The sequence below is a fragment of the Eschrichtius robustus genome, chromosome X (genome assembly GCF_028021215.1).
Source record: "Eschrichtius robustus isolate mEscRob2 chromosome X, mEscRob2.pri, whole genome shotgun sequence".
Taxonomy (NCBI): domain Eukaryota; kingdom Metazoa; phylum Chordata; class Mammalia; order Artiodactyla; family Eschrichtiidae; genus Eschrichtius; species Eschrichtius robustus.
Window position 1 is genome coordinate 41630006 of NC_090845.1, and position 23925 is coordinate 41653930.

General features: G+C 40.7%; 1 protein-coding gene and 1 pseudogene across 1 annotated transcript in view; both read right to left on the reverse strand.

Moving 5' to 3' along the window:
• Positions 1-4221: 4221 nt before the first annotated feature.
• Positions 4222-23925, reverse strand: part of EFHC2 (EF-hand domain containing 2) — a 153369-nt gene continuing 133665 nt past the window's right edge. The window contains 3 exon segments of the mRNA XM_068533696.1: positions 4222-4321; positions 7843-7882; positions 21665-21732. Of these exon segments, the coding sequence (XP_068389797.1) occupies positions 4222-4321; positions 7843-7882; positions 21665-21732 (208 nt within the window).
• Positions 8297-9294, reverse strand: LOC137756980 (protein FAM3C-like; annotated as a pseudogene).

The window sequence follows — 23925 nt, forward strand, 5'->3', positions numbered from 1 at the left end:
GGGCAGAGACTCACTACTTGAGTATATGTTTAATATCATCATTTGGAAGCTGTCTGTCTGAAGGACCATTTACAGACCAATTCTAAAGGGTATTCAAAAATTCAGGCATCTATATACTTAACTAAAACGAACATACATATAATTGGGAACGTGACTATTCATTATTCAGTGGATTCTGAACTATGAAGCAACATAAATATTTTGTGGAAAACCCTACTGTTTCATTAAGCTACTAGTGAAGGCTCCTACTGCCAACTTATAGCAAAATCAGAATGTATGGAAGAAGGGGTCAGGGAGATGAGGAACAAGTGGAAAAGGCTATGATGATGAAGCAGTCCTCACTCAAAGTAAGATAAATAAATCCAAGTTGGAAAGGCAAGAGTTCGTTTTTTTTTTAATTTGGAGAGACTTCATTTTGTTCAATAATTCCCTACTATTTGAAAGAAGGAAGGGCAATTTAAATATCCTAAACTCATGACTGAGGTATCCATAAAGCCTGGAAGCAATACAACCTCCCAAAAAACCAACTTCAAACAAAGACCGAGAATGGTATGTTTGACATTAATTGGATCAGAGGCAATACATAGACTAAAGTAGGCAAAATGTCTAAACTACTGTAATACTTAAAAGTACAATGCTCCTTATCTCCTCTCTATTGTTTAAAATTTTAACTACTTAATAAGCACTAAAGTCAACCAATAGATGCAGCAACTATGGAAAACAATATGGAGGTTCCTCAAAAAAACTAAAACTAGAGTTGCCATATGATTCAGCAATCCCACTCCTGGGCATATACCCAGACAAAACTATAATTCAAAAAGATACGTGTACCCCCCTATGTTCACAGCAGCACTATTCACAATAGCCAAGGCATGGAAACAACCTAAATGTCCATCGACAGATGAACGGATAAAGAAGATGTGATATACATATACAATGGAATACTACTCAACCAAAAAAAGAATGACATAATGCCATTAGCAGCAACATGGATGGACCTAGAGATTATCATACTAAATGAAGTCAGAAAGAGAAAGACAAATACCATATGATATCACTTATATGTAGAATCTAAAATATGACACAAATGAACTTACCTACGAAACAGAAACAGAATCACAGACATAGAGGACAGACTTGTGGTTGCCAAGGGGGAGAGGTGGTGGGGGAGGAATGGATTGGGAGTTTGGAGTTAGCAGATGCAAAGCATTATATGCAGAATGGATCAACAACAAGGTCCTACTGTAGAGCACAGGGAACTATATTCAATATCCTGTGGTAAACCATAATGGAAAAGAGTATATATGTATAACTGAGTTACTTTGCTGTACAGCAGAAACTAACACAACACTGTAAATCAACTATACTTCAATAAAAAAAAATAAATAAAGCCAACCAGTAGACATATCCACATTGCTCTTCAAACGGTTAGGTCCAAACGGTTCAGTTAGGTTAAAAAGGGGGAAAAAGGCAAATAAACACTGAACGTGAGTGATCTGCTGACAACATCCATACTTTACAACAGTGACTCAGCAAACCATTTAATGTGAACTTCAACAGCTTTTAATCAGTTCCTTATGCAAAGACATGATTTGATTTGGGCTTTCAAATGACTTTATCAATCATTCCCACAGTTCCAGGAATACTGAAAAACAATGTTCTTAGTACAAAAGGTTTGCCTATATTAACCTTCAACTCACCCAGACATCCACAGGCAGCACCTGTTTTTCCATCAAAATGAGAAATATTAGCTGCTAAAAATATAAGTATATGCAAAGGTTGTGAAACTTCTTTAAAAATTATTACCCAGGAACAATGACAATAGTTGAGATTTCTCTTTTTTAGAGGAAAGAGAAGAGGCAGCTAAAAATCTAAGTGCACGCAAAGGTGGTGAAACGTTTAAAAGTTATTACTCTGGAATAATGGCAATAGTTGGGATTTCTCTTTTTCAGAGGGTAGAGGAGACACAGAAATTACGGCCATCTTCCCCACATCCCCCAAAGATTTGAGTCACAGGGCTTATTTGTGCTGAAAACCAGAGTTATCTACTGCTTGAAACCTAAGCAGACTGCATCAGCATTTCAGGACCACCTGGGACCAAGGAGGTGAGGGCTGGGAGATTTCCAGATGGATTGTAAGACAGTTCATTGATATTTACATAAAGAGAATAAATGTTTTTCCTAAGATAGCATTTCCCTTCAGTGTCTTGAGACCACCAGCAAAAGAGGGAGGTACAGAAATTCTATTACATTAATAGTCTTTGTTTTTATGGCTTTGGCATTTATTAACTAGTGGGAGCTGTTTACTGGGTCATAAACTTTACTAATGGGCATATTATCTCTAAATTATAAATCTCCTTCAGTATATGGCTTAGTTATAAAAAGAATAATTATTTAAAGTGTCTGTATGACTGCAATGTATCATGTTTATCGGCATGATTCCTATAATGGCCGTTTAATTGCTAATTGTGGGCTTGTACTGTGAATAACCAGGGCAGTGACACACATCTATGTAACAGAACAAGCAGTTGTCATCCTACAAACTCAGGAGCATATCACTGGCTTGCTTCCTTTCCTTTTCTCCTCCTACTTCTCAAATGAACTATATTACAAGCCTATACAAGGGCTAAATTATCTACATATTTAAAATCTTGAGGGAAAGACAACTGACTGAAGAGTTGAATAGGTAACTGATGAATGTGTCAGCCTGAAAAGTTCCAGGAAAGTGTCATCCTTCTAAAAGCTTGCTCTTTGGGGAATGGAAAATCTTAAAGTGACAAAATGGCTTGGCACTGTCAGTTGTCTCTGAAAAAAAAAAAAATCAAGAAGTCAAAATTAGACTTTATGAGTAAATGGTTCTAGTATATAAATTGAGTATTCTAGTTTATTGGAAAATCCTATGGGATCTATTTTAACAATGGCACATGTGGAATTATCCTAGGTTTATATATAGAAATGGTTTATTGATGAACTTCAAATTTAAAAAATGAAGGAGCCGTTGTTGTCAAGCGAATTGGTACATCTGACTGCCAAGAAGCCAGCTCATTTCTAGGCAAAACGCTGCAAATGTGGAGTGAAAGAATAAGAAGATAGAAGGGGCCCTTGAGATGTCACCAGTTCCTCTTCCTCCCCTCAGAGCAGTCCCTGAACGTCAATGTCGAGGACCCTTCTCCATAGGCCTCCATCGTCTCTGAGAACACCAGACAATTGGATTTATGATACCTAGCACCCAGCACTGAAAAATGGGGTACACTGAGACAAACTTCTCACACTGAATTCCCAGAGGTCCATGGTTTTGACTTGTAATCGAATATACACTACATGACAAAAGTTCTGCTGCGACTCATAATGTATAGTCCTAGAAGAAAACTAAAAATAGGACTAGAGAAAAGCAAAAGGGAAACATGCTGTAGTCTTAGAATATTAAAACCTCTGGGGTAGGCGGTTATGTATATGTGGAGAATGAACCAAAACAGACCTCTGAAGATCTTCAGCGTTCACATCCTTAAATATTTCAGACATAATACATTTTTGGTCATACTATAATTATATACACATGCATATATTCCTAAGTTAACAAGCTAACTTCAGATATTAAAAGAGCATTAAAAAGATAAACACTGCATATGTTTTAATTTCTCTCCCCAATTTTTTGTGTGTGTATGTGTTGTGAGGGAGGGTTTTTTCTTCTCATAGCTTTGTTAATTTCAGAAAAAAATAAATACCTTCACTCTGCAGAGGTTTAAGGATTATTTTGAAAAGGTGAGTTGCTACAAAGTTTAATTATATAAGTAATAAGCGTGTGTCAAAAAGATTTCAAAAAAAATGTTTAATAGAATCACAACTTATTGCTCTGATATAATTTGATTTTATATTTCATATATAGCTGTCAAAAGTCATTTTCTTTTTGTGTTGTAATGAATCAAATTATGTTGGATAGAAAATTACCATAAGATTCTAGGTATTAATAAATCATATGTATAATAAGAATGCTCAACGTTTCTTTAAATGGCATTTTTAATAGTACTGGTACATCAGCAATATAATATGATGTTCTGAAAAACTGAAATGACAAAAGGAGATTAATTTTGGAATATGGATTTTAATTCAATATGAACCTTGGTTTTTTTTGTTTTTAATGGAATCATATCTACTGAAATAAACTTGGCAAAATTAGAGCAGGAAATCAGGAAATCAAAGGGAGTTAACCCAAACTGCATGGTTACTCATCCTCCAAGCCAAACACATCCTTTAAAAGGTTTAAATAGTAAATGCGTTTCACAGGAATAGGTGATGGCATCCCAAGCCACTCATCTTCACATCTCCAGGAAAAAAACCCAAAGATGGATATAATTAGAACTACATTTCAAAGTGCAGCTTTGTAAATGCAACATCAAATTGTTCCCTGTCAAGCTCTTGGCTAAGCAGTTTATTTCCAAAGCAGATATTTCTACCATCCACTTTCAGATCATAAGGACCCTGTGGTAGATTGGATTCTTGCCCTCAATCCTTCGTCCTTCCCTGTATTAGAATTATACACTGTGCTCTCTGCCATGTGAATTTGCAGAACCTCCTATGGAGTCCTTTTGCCTGCCCCTTTGACATGAATTTGACCACATGGCTGGCTTTGGCCTATGTAATCTTAGCAGATATACCACAGCCAGAGGCCCTAATGTGCTGGCATGATTTGGCTTGGCCCTCTGTGCCTCTGCCATCACCCTGAGAAGAACATGGCCCAAGATGCTGCTGGTCCCAGAATGACACAGGTGGAGAAAGCCCAGCTGGAGCCAAGCCCAGCAGATCTACGGGCCCATGGACAAGAAAAATAAACATCTGCTGTTGTGAACTACTGAAATTTGGGGGGGTTGTTATGCAGCATTATTGCAGTGATAGCTCCTCCTATACTTTATTAAGAACTCAATTTTTAAAATCCAGACTGCTAGCGTATTATACTGGTTGCTTGGTTACTGTTTCTTCAATCTAACAATGAAATGAGCACTAGATCATTCCAGGTATGTTCTTGGGGATAAGCTACTTTACATACGTGTGTATAAATACATATACACATATGCTTTATATATATATATAGTATATATGATACATATATGTGTGTATATATTTGCTAATTTCAGAAAATAAATACCTTCACTCTAAAGAGGTTTAAGAATTATTTTGATAAGGTGGGTTGCAACAAAATGTAATTATATAAGTAACCTCAAGGAGATTTCAAAAATCTTGTATATATAAATCTATACACACATACACATACACACTTTTTACTTATGCTGCGATGGTGAATTAATATTAATATCAATGGTGGGGGGGGGTGAGTCCATAACTACGGCTGCTTTTATTTCTACTGTCAAGGTTAATTGTTGCATATAAGAGGTGTTAAATCTTTCCTAGTGCCAAATTAGTATCCAGAGTCACAAGATGTCACAGAAACACAGGAAAGGGCTCAATAATTCTATGTGATGGAATTGTGGAAGCAACCTGAGTCAGTGATATTTCACTTGGGCTTTATGGGATGAGGAGCAGTTCAGCAGGGGGTTAAAGTGATGAAAGGTGCTCTAGGCATAGCGAACAGCATAAGCAAAGGCCTGGAGACCTAAAAATCTATTTTCAAGAAAGGGTGACTAGCCCAGCGGGTTTGGGGTACACGGTACAAAGGGGCAAGAGAGGCAGCTGGAAGGAAAAGGTGGGGCCGAACTTGAGGGCTTCTGTGCTAGTTTATACTTTACGCTGTGGCTAGGGAAAGGCACTGGTGGGTCTCAGTGAAATCGGATTGGAAGTTTATTAGATAACTCATTGGATGTATGAAGAATGAAATGAAGGTGGAAAATCACTCTGGAGGTTACTGCAATAATCCTGGGGAGAGATGACTGTGCCATAACCAGGGCAGCTGAGCCTGGGATGAACAAGGGCTACATCTGAAAGGTTTTGCTGCAGTAGAACATACAATACCTGGAAGGTGACTGATGTGAAGTGGTGATAAAAGAAGGGGGTCATGTTATGGGTTGAACTGTGTCCCCTCAAAAAAGATATGTTGAAGCCCTAACCCCCTGATATCTCAGAATGTGACCTTATTTGGAAATAAGGTCATTGCAGATATAATTAGCTAAGATGCAGTCATACTGGAGTAGGGTAGACCCCTTAACTCAATATGACTGGTGACCTTATAAACTAATACAGATAAGGATGGTTCTAAGACTTCTAAATTTAGTCACAGCTGACGATGTCTGTATTAGTTTCCTAGGGCTGCCATAACAAATTACCACAAACTGAGAGGCTTAAAGCAACAAAATTTATTCTGTCACCGTGCAGGAGGCCAGATGTCCAAAATCCAGGTGTTGGCAGGGCTGGTTCTTTCTGGAGGCTCTACGGGAGACTGTCCCATGCTCCTCTCCTAGCTTCTGGTGGTTGATGGCTATCCTTTGAGTTCCTTGGCTTGTAGATACATCACCCCAATCTCTGCCTATATCTTGTTCTGTGTGTGTGTGTGTGTGTGTGTGTGTGTCTGGCTTCACGTGGCCTCCTTATAATAACACCAATTACTGGATTTAGGGGCCACTCTAATCCAGTATGACCTCATTTTAACTTTTAGTAGATGTTTTAATTATATCTGCAAAGACCCTATTTCCAAATAAGTTCACATTCTGAGGTTCTGGGTAGACATTAATTCGTGCGGGATAATGTTCAACCCAGGGCAACATTATAAGCAAAATAAGGAAAGCAAGAAGAAGAAGAGTTTTAAACATTTTTAACTGGGAAAATAAGGATCAGAGGGAGAAACTAAGTTCAATCTTGGGCATTTTTATTTGAGGTACCCATAGTACATCAAAGTAAAGATTCTGGTAAACACCTGGAAATAGGGTTCTGTATAGCACAGACCTAGAGTCCAGAACTGTGCAAAGATGTGGAAGTCACTTAAATATGGGTGATATGTAAAACTATGGTAATTAATAACACTAATGCAGAATCAGAAGAGCACCAAGAACTGGCATCTGTAACTAAAGCATAAAGCCTTAGTTTAAGAGATGATTTATGATGATGATGAACTAATAGCAGACTTTTTCAGGATTATAGGCATCATAATTACCTAGTAGTGATGATGATGATGATGATAATAATACTAAATTTATTGGATATTTACTATACGACAGGTATTCTTTTAAGCGTTTTACAAGTATTGAGCTATTTAATTACTGCAGTTTAAAAAATTAATAAACAGAAACTTCAATTAAATAGAGCCAGGAGACCAGAAGGGGAAGCTTTCATGCCCTGCAATGATAGCAGAGCACAACAGGAAGAAGAAGACTCCTCTTCTTTCCTGGTAAGGACTCAGCCAGTGAAAAGCCACGGACTCTTTACTATCGCTCTCCCAACTTCCTTTTCCTCTCTATAAAAGTGTTCTCCTTCCTTTGCCATGAAGGAACTTGCACATGGCTTACCATGGTTGCAGACCCCAAAATGCAGTTCTCTGCTGATCCCAAATAAATCCATCTTTGCTGGAGAAATATCTGGCAGTCTATTTATTTTTAGGTCAACAGCAGAAAGCCCTAAGAGGTAGGTATTATTATGATACCCATCCACAGGAAAGGAAACTGAGTCAAGGGAAGGGTTAAGTAGCTTGTCCAAAGTCAAACTGCCGGTAAGTGGAGTAGGCTGGACCGCAACCCCAGTATTAGGGCTCCAGAGCTCTGCTTATCTGCTGGGCTACCCTCCAAAACCCAGGAAAGGAGTGGGCCTATTCAGAAGCAGCTGGCTCTCATCCGACATGGCTACATTTGGTCCTACCGCTTTCAACAAGAAAAGTTAAGTGATTCTTGAAGTAACACTACACTTCTCTTTCAAGAATGCCTCCTGTTGGATGCTGGAGGTTGAGCCCAAACTGCCAACCAGCTGTGTAAAGAAGGAAATGACCATTCAGATGGATGATGGCTAAACCAACTCCTAGGGCGTGTTCTGTGCAATTCATGCTACATGGAACTTAGTGAAATATGCTTCCTATGCCCAAAAGCAGTAAATCGTTGTGCGTCTGTGTGTGTGCATATACAAAATGTGTGTGTATTTCATGTGTGTGTATATGTATATATACATGTACACACACACATATCTTTTTTTAGCCCAATATCTTTTTAATTTAAAAGATACTATCATCAAAAGGCCATATATAATACATATATATATATAAAACAGTCTCCTCCCTAAAATCCACGTTATTCCATGATAGATTTTCACAGCGACTACTATATATATCAATATATTTTTCAAATCTGTTCAGTTATCCTTTGGGTAATGCTTTTAGAATTAAAAGATGCCATTATCATCGCAGTCTGAACATTGTACCATTAGGGAGATGTGCTTAGAAATGGTTCAGTGATTTGCTCATTATGATGACTATTTACAAAGATGTCTATTTACATTAGCAATAAATAATCCTGATATCAAAAGAGATAATGGTCATGCACACACCGAGACGGCTGCATGCTCTTAAAATATTTACATGTAGTTTCTCGGTTAGGGCTTTCCCATTAGCAAGTGAAAGTGTGCTCCCTTCAATTTTCTCCACATCGGTCTGGCTTCTGGGGGATGCATCCTTCCATTTCTACAACTTCAGGCCATCCTTCATATTTGTTTGTGTCTTTATTGTTCTTTATGTGCTATTCAAAAGGGCTTTTTGTCTTAATGCCTTATCCACCACGGAAGACCTAGTTGTCTCTAAAACCAAGATGAGTAATAGATGTACTCCCCAATTCAGCAATGAGCTGCCGGGCCTCATCATTAAGTTTGGTTGCTCCGTCATCATATGTTCCCATTAAGACTATTGTTTCATCTTGTATGGTCTGCAGAAACTCAATAAATGGGGCCACATTTCCTCCCCACATGTCAAAATTATCTGGTGTCTATTAGATCTCCTGTTTTTCCATTTACCAAGGCAACACTGATCCCTCTTGCAACATTATTCTTAACACCACTCATTAAAACATTGTCCTCCAGGCAGATTTTGGGTCCCACCACATTGGCTGCTCCACTTGCCATTTTAAAAGCAAAATGCTTCTCAGGGCAAGCTTTTGGGATCCCACATTTATATCTGGGAGGTTTTGTAGAACGTGCAACTGCGTCCAATGCTGACCTTGCAAATAGATTTCCTAAACTTGCATCCATTTTTATTTCAAATACTTGAGAAATAACATAGAATGTCAGCAAAAATACTGCCACAGCTACCACCAACTTTGCAGCACCTGCTACCCTCATGTTTGGTTTTTCGGCCTACGGCACTTTTCATTAAATAAGCTCCTCCAGCTTAGAAGACACTAAAGCTTTACAAGTGAGCCAAGACCGCCCTCCACAGAGTTCAAATGCAACGTACAACTCCATCCCCGCCTCTTTAGAGCACTCGGCCCCCCCCGTTTCCGACCCGAGCTGGAGCCCTCGCGCGCCCCACGTGCCAGCCGCTGGCCGGAGCGCCAGGCGCCGCGCCGCCCCGCCCTCCGCGGAGCCGGAGGACTGCTACATATCTCTTTTTAATCAATGAAGTCTGAGGTCAATAGTCATTCAATTCGACTATTCAACATGTCCTCAAAAATTTCATTATAAAACTTAAAGCAATTTTCACTCTTAAGCGGTACAGTAGTCCCTCAGTATCTTTATTGGTTCTAAGACCCCCTGCGGATACGAAAATCTGAGGATGCTCAAGTCCCTCACATAAAACGGTGTAGTATTTGCATATAACCTATGCACATCCTCCTGTATACTTTAAATCATCTCTAGATTACTTATAATACCTAATACAATGCAAATGCTATGTAAATAGTTGCAAATACAATATAAGTACTATGTAAATAGTTGGTGTGTGGCAAATTCAAGTTTTGCTTTTTGGAACTCCCTGGAATTTTGTTTCCAAATACTGTTGATCCATGGTTGGTTGAATCTGTGAATGCAGAACCCATGCATATGGAGGGCTGACTTTATTTTTAAATTTTACCATGTTATAGAAGAATATAGAACAAATATATACATTCAGAATCACTATTCCCTGATAGGTTTTTTTAAACACAAGTTTTCAATACAAAAAGAAATACATTATGCAGCTCATAACATTACAATGAAATTATTTGGGGAAAGGATTCTCTCATGAAACAGGTCAACACTAGAAGATCCTTCCTCATACCTTATTAGGCAGCAAAAGTTTTGGTTTGTTTGGTTTTTTGTTTGTTTGTTTTTTGAGCAAGGAATCATGATTTAAATCCTAACAACAAAAGAAAAAGAAATAGAAGAACTTATACTGGAATAATGATAACTCAAGAATTTGGAGATGAGAATTAAATTTATTAGCAACAAGCCAAACTTGGGTAAATGAAACTCAAGTAAATACCCCGAGATTTGAAATTAAGGATAATTTAAGATGAAAAAATAATGTAGGGGAGCAAAATCTGCCACCCCAAAGTGTGTCTCTCTGGCATGAAGATTATTTTAAGTTGATTATTTTTTTTTATTGGGGTATAGTTGTTTTACAATGTTGTGTTAGTTTCTACTGTACAGCGAAGTGGAGTTCCCTGTGCTATACAGCAGGTTCTCATTAGTTATCTATTTTATACATATTAGTGTAAATATGTCAATCCCAGTCTCCCAATTCATCCCACCCCCCCCCCCTTTCCCCCTTGGGTGTCCATACGTTTGCTCTCCATACCAGTGTCTCTATTTCTGCTTTGCAAACCAGTTCATCTGTACCTAGAGACTGTCATATAGAGTTGATTATTTTTAAGAAACAAAAGACTCAGGAGGCACTCTTACCTCCCCCTTAACTGCCTAAAAGAATTTAGATACAGGGCCGGTACCAAGAATGGAGCTATCACCGTAGATAACTACATGTGAGGTAGACAGGGAGGAAGCTAGCAAAGTCTGTTTGTTAAAATTCCTCACTGTGTCCCATTGTTTCTGCATGGCCCTGCAAACATTTATTTACCAAACATTTGCTCTTTTCATCTTCCTGTGAATTGCTTTCCTTCCCTTTGCAGTCCCAGACCCCTAGCCCCTTCTCCTTAGCCCCTTAGTCAAGAATGACAGATAAACCTCATTTTGCCTGACTGTCTTTGGAATCCCCCATGTTTACATGGATTCCCTATACATACGTACTAAATTTTGGTTTTTTCTCCTGTTAATCTGTCTTAATCTCATTTTAATTATTCAACCAGCCAAAAGAACATAGAAGGGCTGGGGGGGGGGCGGGAAATTATCCCCCCCCCCAAAAAAAGTAACAATAATGCATTTCTTTTAATCCTGATCACTTTAAATCCCATGGCTCACACAATACCTTCCTGAGTGCTCCAGCCCCCCTATGCTCTCTCTCTAAAATCAATACCACTTCCCTCAAATTTATTTCCCTTTGTCACTTTTCTCCAGGTTCTAGGTGGGAGTGACTTTTTCTGCCTAAATAACTGATAAATGCCACAGGCATATTTGCAGTGCTTGAGGAACCCAAGGTCTGTACATTGGCAATATGCTATGGTGATTTATAATAAGAAATATATATTTGGTTTTTGTCCCCATTTCTGGCACAGAGTTCTTAAAACTCTTAGAATTTCCTAAGTGAGGAGAGCGATAAGGTCTCTTTTGTTACGTTAATGAAACATTATTGAAAGGCACCAGGATGGGGGCTGGTTGCCAGTGGAGCCAACCACGTGATTAGAGGGTTGGAACTTTCAGTCCCCAGCCTCCACTCCCCATCCCCACACCTCCGGGAGGGGAGAGGGGCGGGAATTTGAGTTTATTCACCAACGGCCAATGATTTAATCAATCGTGTCTATATAAAGAAGGCCCTGTGAACACCAAAAATGACGGGGTTCGGAGAGCTTCTGAGTTGGCAAACACGTGGAGATGTGGGGAGAGTGGTGAGCCCAGGGAGGGCATGGAAGCTCTGTGCCCTTTCCCCACACCTTGCCCTATGCATCAATTCTATCGGGCTGTTCCTGAGTTGTAGCCTTTTATCATAAACCAGTGATCTAGTAAGTAAAATGTTTCTCTGAGTTCTGTGAGCCGCTCCTCCCAAGGAGGAGGTCATGGGAACCTCCAATCCACAGCCAGTTGGTCAGAAGCACAGGCGACAATCTGGACTTGTGAATGGCATCTGAAGGAGGGGAGGTAGTCTTGTGGAACTGAGCCCGTAACCTGTGGGATCTGAGGTTATCTCCAGGTAGATAGTGCCAGAACTGAGCTGACTTGCAGGACGCTCAGCTGCTGTTGAGAATTGCTTGGTACGGGGGAAAAATACACACTGGAATTGGTACCAGAATTGTAGCTAGCTCCCAGTTTTAGGGAGATTTTCGCAGGTACTCGTTTAAATGAACTAACAGGAATCAAACTGGGATCTAAAGGAAGGAGGAAGCAGGAGACAAGAGTTAAGAAACTCAGGGGGATGGGGCATCGATAAAGTAGAGGGAAAAAGTATCTTCCTCATAATTTTGCCCGTAATTGGGTCCACCTAAAGGAATCACATGGCCAATCTCTTTGTAAAATAAAGAGGTCTTTGCTAACATGAGAAATCCCCTCACTACCACTGCCTAATTGTTCTAATAAATCTGCAAATGCTCCAAACGTTACATAATATTTATGACTGGGCAGTGAGTTAAAATATTCTTTGTCCTCACTGACCTTTTATTCATCCCACACTACAAAATTCGAAGGAAACTCCAGATCATATTGTTTCCCAGCAGTGCACATAAATTTTAAGCGGAAATAACTGCATGGTGATTTTATAACAGGTGAGCTCATCCACAGCAGTCAGTCCCTCCTGTTCTAGACGAGGACGAGCCTGCTTGTATTTCTGTAAAACACCCCGCCTAAAGGTGCATGATCAGCACCTTAAATATCTGTGTGTATCGGGTTCTGCTAGCACCTCTCCTGATCCTCTCACCCTTTCCACTTTGGCGCACACCAGCCTAACTTCCAGCCATCAGCACCTGCATTCCTTCTCCTGAGAGCTTCCCTTTGGCCTCTGAGGCCTGATTTGGCTGTCCCTGTGACATGCCACAAGTGCTTGGGAATTCATTATTTTCCCCCACTTCGGGAGCAGCTCTCAAACAATGACAGGAATTGATGGATGGGATAACGCTGAGGTACCTATCAGCCACTGGATCCCTGTGTTTCCCAGAGGCATTACGCTCCAGTCATTCACATTTTTACTGGTTTGATAATATGCCCTGTATTAACTCCTTCTCTTCCATTTCTCACTTCCTTGCTCCCTTGCTAGTTACTCCCTTCACTTCGTCCAAAAAACTATTTATACTCAAATCCTTGTCTCTGAGTCAGCTTCCAGAGGAAGTCAAAGATACTATGCCATTTTGCATTTTTCAAAATTAATAAAATGTCTATGAAAGTCACAGTATAGCTCGGAACAAAGCAACTTCTTGACAAACTGTGGATGGATCCAGAGTCTCCAATGTGACTTCCAGGTAATTCCAGAGACAGTACCCAAATCTCAAAACAAAATTCAGTTTAATCTGGAGCATAAACAGTATGTGCCACGTAGCATTTTCTGGAAGAAGGAAGAACTATGAAATGCAGAGTGAAATTCAGCAATAATGCAAAATCATGACTCTAAAATGGCTGGAAATCATTGTCTGCAAGAGGGCCCCATGACAGCTTTCAATCTGGCTGTCACTAGAGCTACTTAAGATGTCAGAGAAGTTGGCAATAAATTACTTATTCATCAATGGTGAAAAAAAATGTAGCTGCCGATCTGTAAAACCACATATCCTTGAAATGGGAAGCAAAGATGGCACTGGATGGAAACCCAGTAAACAGCAGCTGCCCAGCGAGAACAGCAAAGCTGTGTGTGAGCTCATAGGCCCTGGATTTATTTGCTTTGACATTTTTAAAAGGAAATTTAATTGGATTATGTCTCCTTCTAGTTTAAAATTTTCTACTGTAGTACTGGCCACCAGATGCATGCGGGGAAAAGATCGGGAGCCAATTAAATTCCACGCTTCACTGAAACAAGGTTATTTTTATTCGTCCCAAATGTAAGGCTGATAGAGTCATGTTAGTGATTTCACTCTGTTACTCCCCCTCTGCTCAATCAAAAAAAGGATGTTTTTATCCATGAATTTGTAGAAAAATCCAGTACTGTGTATGGAATTGAAATTGTGGTTTTCTTGGATTTTCTTCCTTCTACTAGGTTGACATGACCTTGGAAATAATCAAATTAAGTTGACAGAAATCATAAAAACAATTAAATTTCAGTAAAATCAAAATGAAATTAATTTGGGGAAGAAATTTTACAGATACTTGCTGAGATAATCAAGAGCATTCTGATGACATAAGGAAAAGCTCAAAACCAGGAGATTTGCTTATATGCCTATCCATTTCTGTCTTTACTGTAATGCCAATATTTCACAATTGCTTCTCTTTGCTCTAGACAGAGCTTCAGTAGAATTGTCATCTGTGTGACTGCAGCTAAAACACAGTTGTAACTTTTAAACAAGAAACCTTTCCTTGAAATTGCATTACGGGGCAAGTAAAGTTTTCAAGGAGACATGGATAATTTTTAGCTTTAGTGATAGGCTTATTCATACAATTCAAGTAGACATCGTCCAAACCTTTAAATCGCAGTAGATTCTGGAAGTTTCCTACTAGGTCACTGCTTTGTGTTACGTAATCAGTATGTGTTTACCAGTTACTTTTTTAAGTCTTACGAGAATGATTAATAATCTTTTATTTCAACTGTTAAACTCAACTTGAAATATTAGACATAACTTTGCTTACTTAAAGGGTTGGCACTAGCCCCTAACTATATAATCCTGACCTTTAGGAATGCCTTTGAGTCTCAGCTTCCTATCTATAAATTGGGAATGATACTTATTCTCACAAAACGGTTGGGACAATAAAATGTCACAGGGTATTCCACGCTCTAAATACCAAAAGGAGATCCTCGACAAGTGGGGTGCCCAAAGATATATCCCAAGGTGTACCCCACTGTCCCCTACTCCCCAGTGCCAAGGCTATATGTCATCCTGTTGTGACAAGAGGAAACTTTAGAGCCAATTGTTAATGCTTCTGCAGTTCTAGTGCTCGTAAAATGAAGCCACATTCAATTTTTCTCAGAAATGTCAAAGGATAAGTTGCCAGTCACACAGTGCAAGTTATAAAGTTTATATGAGAACCGATTTAGTGTTAGTTTTTAAAACGTGACTTCTGAGATTAACCAGGCAGGCTCTAAACAGCGGGACCTCTTTTGCCAGTTTTACAGCTACCATCTGTGAGCAAGCACAATAGAATGGAATTGGGGTCTCTAGGCCGTGACAGCACCAGGGCAACATGCTGAGACCACAGATAGTCACATAATGGAGTGAGAATTAACTTACAGCCCCAGTGGCTCACCATGGGCTGCTGTGGAGGCCAGGCAGAGGCCCGGCCAAGGGAGCTCCTGAGAATCCAGGCTACAGGCCACAGTCAACAATCCTGGTGGGTGACAGTCAGCTCCCACCCATCCACATAGGGAAACCTCTCACCAAATCAAAGCTGGACTCGCTACAACCACAGTCCTCTCTGTGAATTTTGCTTCTTTGTTGTTGATCCGCAGGCCTACTAGCTGATGCCATGTAACAATCACATGTAGGTGGAGCCCCATCGGAGTCAGAGGGACCAGTCCTAACATCCAGCAGACCCAGCTTCAGGAGCTGTTAGTCTTAAAAGCTGGCTGTGAGGCTTGCTCACTGGAGCCCAAGTCTTTACTCTGGTAACAGACTGTACTGGCTCATCCTCCATTTGCCCCTCAAGATCCATTTTTTGCCCTTCTCACCAAGCTCTCTGCCCTGGGAGGCTGACCTCTGTGGACTGCATCACTTCTCGAGCCTCCTTGGCTCTCTGGCTTCCGAACGGGTCCAGCCAATGGGAAGCAGCAAGGGTTCAGGGTATTGACTCCACTTCCCCTCTGCCTGCCCCCTCCCTGCCCAACCACGCTTTGGCAGTGGCTACGCTCCTCTCCCTGCTGCCACTGCTCCGGCTCCTCCACTGGGCTCCAGTAATACCAGTCCCTCCCTGCTTCTCCAGACCTAGGGATGGTAAAGGCTTCCCACTCTAGCTAGGCCCTGGGCACTCCACCGCCCTGATTGGTTCCCTTAACCCTACCCTCTCCTCTGTCAATAGTCCCTGCCTTAAATCCATATCCCGACTCCTCTGAGTGGGCCGTGTGTCTCCTGCTAGAACCTCACTGGTATAGGGACCCAGCCTGCTCTGTCCCCTGGGCGCGGCTGAAGGCGTGGTTCAAGCCTGCTGGCTGGCCCCCTCTGGTCGCTGAATAGCGCTAACTTCAGGATCCCCACCACTGTGCTCCCTGTTTTGGAGAGACCCCCTGCTAGAACTCCCTGAGGCGCTGCCCTTCCAATCCCAAGTACTGTGTACCAGACCACCCCCCTACTCAGCCTGTGGTTGGCTAAAGCCCATGGTCCTGTTCCTCTTTTTTTTTTTTTGTCCATTCCTGCTTCCATTCACTGTAGTTAATCAAGCTAGGGAAGCTGTCCCAAATCTCCACCCCTACCATCCATCCTATCCATTAATGCTGATGCAAACAGAATTGGTGTTGAATCTAGTACTGAGACCTGCTCAGCTTTCATCAGCTAAGCAGTCTCTTTTCATTTTTCAGTAAGATCCCTAGTTCAGGGAAGAGAGCCTGTTGAGGACAACATTCAGCCCAAGAGTAAGGACACCCAGGTTCCGAGTGGAGGCTGGTAACTTCTGGAACTTCAGCCAGAGACAGCCTGTCCAGCTCATACACTGGAGGAAGCACGCAGCCGCCCCTCTGCTGGCCTCCACGTGGGCCATACTTCCACGCAGGAGCTCAGCCTGCCATTCCTTGTTCTCAACAGAACTTTAATCTGTCACGTCACATTCAAGGCTGGGTCACTTTCACAACCTGGTGGATCTTGTTCTGAAGTCCCACATATGATTTTTGGGCTACAGCAGACTCCCTAAGTGTTGGCAATCCCCAAAGCTCGAAGTGAGAGGTTTTCTTTGCCCAACTGGGCCCCACAGACCTACGCATCTGGTCCAACTCCTCTACCGCTTCCTCTTCTGCCATAATCACGGCCTCTTCTGGCATAACCAGTTTCTTGTCAGTTCCCTGCCACGGGTGAAAGCTCAGACAGTAATAGAGGAGCAGGTGTGTGGAGAAGGCTGTGCCACAGGCCAGGCCTCCAGTTCAGACCAAGAATAATCAAGAGTGGTTGGTTGCCAAGACATGATATACCATCCAGAATCCCCTTGAGGAAGGACTTGGTGGCCCAGCTGATGGGAGACCCCTTCAGGGATTACCTCAGCTACAGAGCTGTCTTGGCTGCAAAGAGCCACGTTACCCCAGGTCATACCCCTTTCTAAACCAACCCACAGGGATAAAGTCCAGGCCATTTTGGCCGACCTCAGGACAGCTCTGAAAGGCCATTCTAGCTCCAGAGTTCCCTTCGGACCAGCCAAGGCTGTCTTTGGACCTGCATCGAAGCTCAACTTCTCCCTCTGCCCACTCCTATGTCCCTCCCCTCCCTTCCACAGGTATTGATCCCAAGGACACTCCCAAATAAATATACTGCACATTAAACTCCATCTGCTTCCTGGAGAACCCAACCTGTGACAGGCTCTGACCCAGAGTGTCTCAGGGCATTATTAGATATTAACATTTAAGTACACTTACATGGTTCAGGAGATACTATACTTTTCATTACTCATTCTACTCTCTGAACTATGCAATATTACGCTCAACCCATTCACACTAAATATTTTCACATAGATTACAGACTCACTGATACCATTCCCAAGCTATCTTATATCCTCTTTAATGGAACGATAGCAAGCTCAGGAGTACCAGAGTGCTTCAGACTCTGGAATTTAGTTAAGTTCTCATTATTGGTTAAATTGATCAGGTACCATTTTATAACTATGTTCTTCCTTTATTTAAAAAAAAACTGGCTGATAAAGAACGGCCCCATCCAAATGTCTCCCACAGACTGAACTGCTTCTAGGCTTGGTCATCAGAATTGACAAGAGACCCTAAGACTAAAGTTCTTCTCACCATAAATGAGTAACAGTTGAAAGAGCTGACTTACTGCTAAAGCACAGGCCCTATCTGATGCTACATTGCTGTTCTGTAGCTGTTCTGACTCTTACGTTTAACGACAGAATCACTGATCTTAGTCTTGGAAGTTGACTCCTCAAGGCCCAGCCCACTGACTTGAGGACGTAAGGCATCTCCATTTTAGAACAACAGTAATAGCTAACATTTAAGCCGTTACTATGGGACAGGTACTGTGATAAGTGTCTCACGTGTATCAATTCAATCCTTACAAGCAACCTGACAGAAGCGCTACTTTTATCTCCATTTTTGAGATGGGGCAATGTGAAAGGTTGAATAACTTACACAGTCACCCAGTGAGTCAATCATAGAGCTAAGGATTTGAGTTCAGCTTCATGTGATTCCAGACCTTGTGCTCCACACTATCTCTCTAAAGAACCTGAGGTCCATGGCTCAGTAACTGCCCCAGTTGACAGAGTAGGTAAGAGATGAAATGGGGGAGGGGTGGCTAAAGGGAAAGTGGATCTCTGGCCTTTCCACGCACTGACTCCTCTTCCAATATGGGTGGTGATTCTTTTGTAGGTCCTTAAGTCAATTTAATGGGTAATGAACTATATTCAAAAGAAAGAAAGAAGGCGGGAGGAGAGAAAAGAAAAGAGAAAGGAAAGAAAAAATATCATACATCATCACATGCAGTTAGAATAGTATTGTTTCATGAGACGTTTGGGCCATTGTATATGTGCATGCTGGGTTGCTAGGGAAAAACGTCTTTCTTACTGTAGGTTGTAGTACCAAAAGGTAATTAAATTTCATTCAAGCTCAATAGTCATCAGGAAGATAAAAATTCAAGTAACAAGATACCACATGTTTTCAAAGGCAAAAATGTAAAAATAACTTGAATGCCTATCAATAGAGAAATGGATGAATAAATGATTCCATATTCATACTACAGTATTAAAGAATGGCTTAGGTCTACACATATTAAACTAGAGAAATGTCCCATGGTGTACTATTAAGAAAAACACACTGCAGATAAATGCCTGTGGTATGATTATATTTTTGTGCATGAAATGATGAAACCCCCAACACATAGGTAAACATTTGGGTGGTGGATTGGGTGGAATGGAAAAGGAGAGAAGGAGGAAGTAAGGAAAAAAACACAACAAAGGCTGTTGCTAACTAGCCAAAATAAGTATGTGTATCTTTCAGGATCCCAGAAGAAATAGCGGACATATGCAAACTGTGTAAATTGAGAAGAGTTTAATAAAGAGACTATTTACAAAGTTGTGGCAAGTGTTTAGGAAAAGCAACAAGGGATCCTCCAGACCCTCAGGGACTGTAGCAACAGGGAGCCACTGCCACCACCTGGGGCTGAAGGGGCACGTGAGGGTGGCTGCCAGAGCCCGGAGTAGACAGCTATGTGGAGAGACCCTCCAGACAGGTACTGTGGCCCTGGGCAGGAGGAGGCAGTCAATCTCTTGTGACTGTCAGGGAGGGAGATGACTTCTGTCTCGTCCCACCCTCCACTCTCCTGCTGGTGCGTCCCATTGGCTCCCCCAACTGGAGGCCAGAGGGCTAAGGGTCCCATTGATGAAGCCCACAAAGATCAGCTGTCTAGGATTCAGAGCAGGGTAGACGGGGTTGGAGAAAAGTCCCAATGGGACAATTGGATGATATCCAACACAGAATACTGTAACATTAAATGAAAAGGTGGAATATAAACTCCATCTATCATTGTTCTTTTTACATGTAAAAATTACATATTTGCATGGATAAGAATTAAAAGGTTACCAAATGACAGTATTTATTTGTTTTTGTGATAGTATCTTGGACTTTAGTTAATTAAATCCAATATCTTCAATGACGATTTGTATTTAAATGATTTTTTCCTTTCTCATGCTTTGCGGTAAAACAGACCTGAGTTAAAATTCTAACTCTACCATACCCTGGCTGTTCCTCTAACTTCCTCATCTCTAAAATGGGAATGATAAAAGTATCTACCCTCAGAAAGTTGCTCTGAGGATTAAATGAGAGAATAGATTTTGAGGTCTTAGAACAGTGCTTGACACATAGTAAATGCTTTAAAGTGTTTGCTGTTGTTATGGTGACGAAGGGTCGTCAAGAGCCTCCTATGGGGTCTACTTGTCTCCTTGTCCTCTCTCCAACCTACCCACCACCCAACCAGAGCAAGCTCCCTTTAAAGGGCATACCTGATCATGTCACTCTCTTCCTTGAAATTTGTCCACAGTCTGCAGACTTTGTAGGACGATACTCAGACCTCACCCGTGCAGGTGTCTCCAGCTTCATTCATCTCCACTCCTCCCTCTGTGCCTCCATCCCAGCCACACCAATTCTTTCCGGTTCTGCACAAGAGCCGTGGTTCTGCACAAGAGCCCTGTCGTCCCATGCCCTAGAGCCTCTGTTGGGAATGCCTCTGGGCATACCATGCCACTTTTCCTACCTAGCTCTTACCATTCATCACTGAAATTTCAAGCATCACCTCCCCTAAGACTTCCTGTGCCCCCCAACCCTCCTTAAGGTAGCAATAATGACTGTCTCTAGACCCCAGCGCAGAGCATAGAAACTGCTAAGAGTGGATACTTAAACATGATTTGTCTGAGAATTAAATTTATAAATGAATGAGTTAAGTAACTGCCCCAAAGTCACTCAGCTACATAAGTGGCAGAGCCAGAATTCAACCCCAGCTCTGTTTGACTCCAAAGGCCACCAGTGTCTCCCAATCATCTGGAAGTTCTAAGGCTGCCTGACACTCCAGAGTAGCTGCATGCCTGAGGGAACTCCCCAAGGGCACTAGACCAGTTCAGGCCAGAATGAGCTGGTCATCAGAGACCGGGAGGAATAAATGCCTCCTTTCTGGGAGTATCAACCACATGACATTTGCTTTATCAAGGGACTTTCCCAAGAAAATCAATTTCTGGAGCATGTTAAAATATAAACAAACCACCACCCACCCACCCACTCCTTAAAGACAATTGGTCCAAAGAGATCTTAGAGAATTCAGACAATTTCACAACGTTGAGAGCATCATCCGATCACATGAACTCTGTTTTCCCTAACCAAGCATTTTTCTACTGAATTTTTATTTTACATTTGGCCCCACTATGAAATATACATGTCCATACTATACTGTTTCACCCAAGGCAAACCTGCATGCACAGCCGCAAATACACTGGGGATTCTTGACATATGCACTATTTGAGACTTGCTCTTGTAGCCTATGATGATATTACCAGAATCCCTTGAAAACAGTGTTTGTATCTATTTATAACTGTAACCTATTATCCTATTTTCCATATAATTGGATACGACTTGGGTTAAAAAACATTCAGCTGCATATGAAAAATCACGCTCTTATACAGCAGATGTTCACTCAGTATGGAAAGTGAATTCGACTTTAACACAAATACCCAGAAATACATAGTGCTCTTTCCAAAAGCACTGATGTTACTATTTTACATTGAAAAATAATTTTAAGATAAAGGATATTAAAAACGCAAGGGAGGTAGCCACAGCTGGTTTTTAAAACAGGTGTTACTTTTACCTCTTTAATGCACCATACTGCTTCCAATTCGGGCATCGAGATTCACTCTCCAGTTCAGGGCACAGAAAAATGACTCGTAATTTATTTGTTTTTCACTGTCTTCAAACCTAAAAATATAATTATAATATATGATTTGACTCAATCTGCAGATTTCGGGACCAAACTGTCAGCTTAAATCCACCATGAAAACATACTACTAGATGTGCTTCAATACAGATATTTTTCTTATTTCTTATTACCTTGTTTTCTGTTTCTAACCCTCCAGAATGTAAATTCTTTGAGAGCAGAGACCTCACACATCTAATTCACCAAAGTATTCCCAGGACCTAGATCAATGCCGGCACATAGTAGGTGTTCAACAAATACTTGTTGCAGTTGCCATAGAAACAAATTAATTTATTCAGCAGCTAAGACCATTGTTATATTTTGTTAACAGTATTGAAGTTCTTCTTAGTTTAATAGGTTGATACTATGTCAGTAAAATTTTTAAAACGTCTTCATTTTTCTTAAATTGTATGCCTTTTAAATCTTTAAAGCAAGCCTAGATTCATTTTGTCTACTAATATATTTTTAGGAAAAACAAAAGGCACTTTAATCATGTATCATGTAGCCATTAAAAGGGGTTATGTAGATCCATATATGTTGTCATGGAGATGTGCTAATAATATATTGTTGAGTGGAAAGGCGGTTATAAAATAGAATGTAGAGTTATGGTCTCACTTTAGGTTTATATTTGTACAAAACAACATTTAAAAAGTCTAGCAACAATACACGGAATTATTAAGAACAGCTATCTGTAGCAAGAGCGATTATAATTTTTGCTTTTTCTTTAGACTTTTCTGTATCATCTGAACTGTTTTAAATTCATAATCAGAAAATGTTAAGCCCATTTTCATTTTGAAAAACAACAACAACAACAACAACAAATGATTACCCTGCACCATAAAACTATGGGTCAAAAATAACTAATCTGTTTGACTGCTATTTCCTAATTATGGAAATTGACATAAATTTATCCTTAACCATAATAGAGTTTTGGCAATTAAGACCCCAAAATTTCAAGACAATTGCTAAAATGACCTAAACACAAACAAAATACTTCTTACTGTAATACCTCAATGCTATTGTTCTATTCTGAATTTGACCACCTCTGCCAATTTCTAAGGCTAAATACATACTGGTTATGTAACACGATTTTTTGAAGAAAAAGACAAAGGTGGTCACTAAGGCACTGTTACAAGCACCCTGCTCCAGGCTCCTGCCCTTCTCTCAGGACCTCTAACTCAACACGCCCCTCCAACCAGCAAGTGAGGTGCACAAAGTTACTACTGCAAGGATGAACAGAGGATAATTAATTATAAGAAAACTCAGTGATAACAGAAGCAGGAAAAAAAAAAAACCTATTCATAATCAGTCAAAAGGCTTTTCTCTTTTTTTATCAAAGCATTAAGAAAATAATAGCTCATATTTATAAACTAATAACAATTAGCAGCAATAAGTTAAATGTTACAAGATGAAGTTACATAGACTCATTAAGCTAAACAAAGTAGAATAAACAGAGTGATCAGAAGAGGGGAAAGGGAATTCAGTCATTCTTTTGTGTACATTTTCTTTGGCCAAGGATTCTGGGATACAACTCCAATATGCTGCCCCCTACCACTGTTCATCCTTTGAATTTTGGCTCACTCATCATTTGAACCCCTTGAAAGGACACGTTCTGTTTATGGAAATATTTGTAGCCAAAATGCAGGACCATTATGTCTTTTATTTGCATGTGTTTGGAGAGAAGAACTAAAACTCAATCAATTAAAGATATTTTGTAAGAAACTCCTTTAGCATGGTGCCTCGAAGAAAAGTATTCCCTAATACTCTGAATAGGAGCTGAGGTCACAGAATGAGATCATGGAGGGCCTTTGACTTCCATACTAAGGACAACTAAGAGCCATTGGAGTATATTGTACAGAACAGTTACCAGATCTAAGTTATATTTTCTGAAGATCACTCTAGCTGATATATTGCAACTACAATGTAGGGGCAAGGCCAAAGTGGCAAGGGCAGTTAGCGGTCTTCTGCAGTAATCCGGACAAGAGATAATGGTGGCTAAGGTGACAGTGGTGGCAGTGGAGGGAGGGCAGTGAGGAGTGGTGAAGCCTGAATATATTTTGAGTATAGGACTCCTGAAGGATTGTATATAGTGTATAGGGGAGGCGAGGGGGAGAATGAATAGGAATGGATTCAGGACGACTCCCAGGGTTTTGCTTGAGCAACTGGAAAAACAGAGTTGCCCGAACTGAGATGGG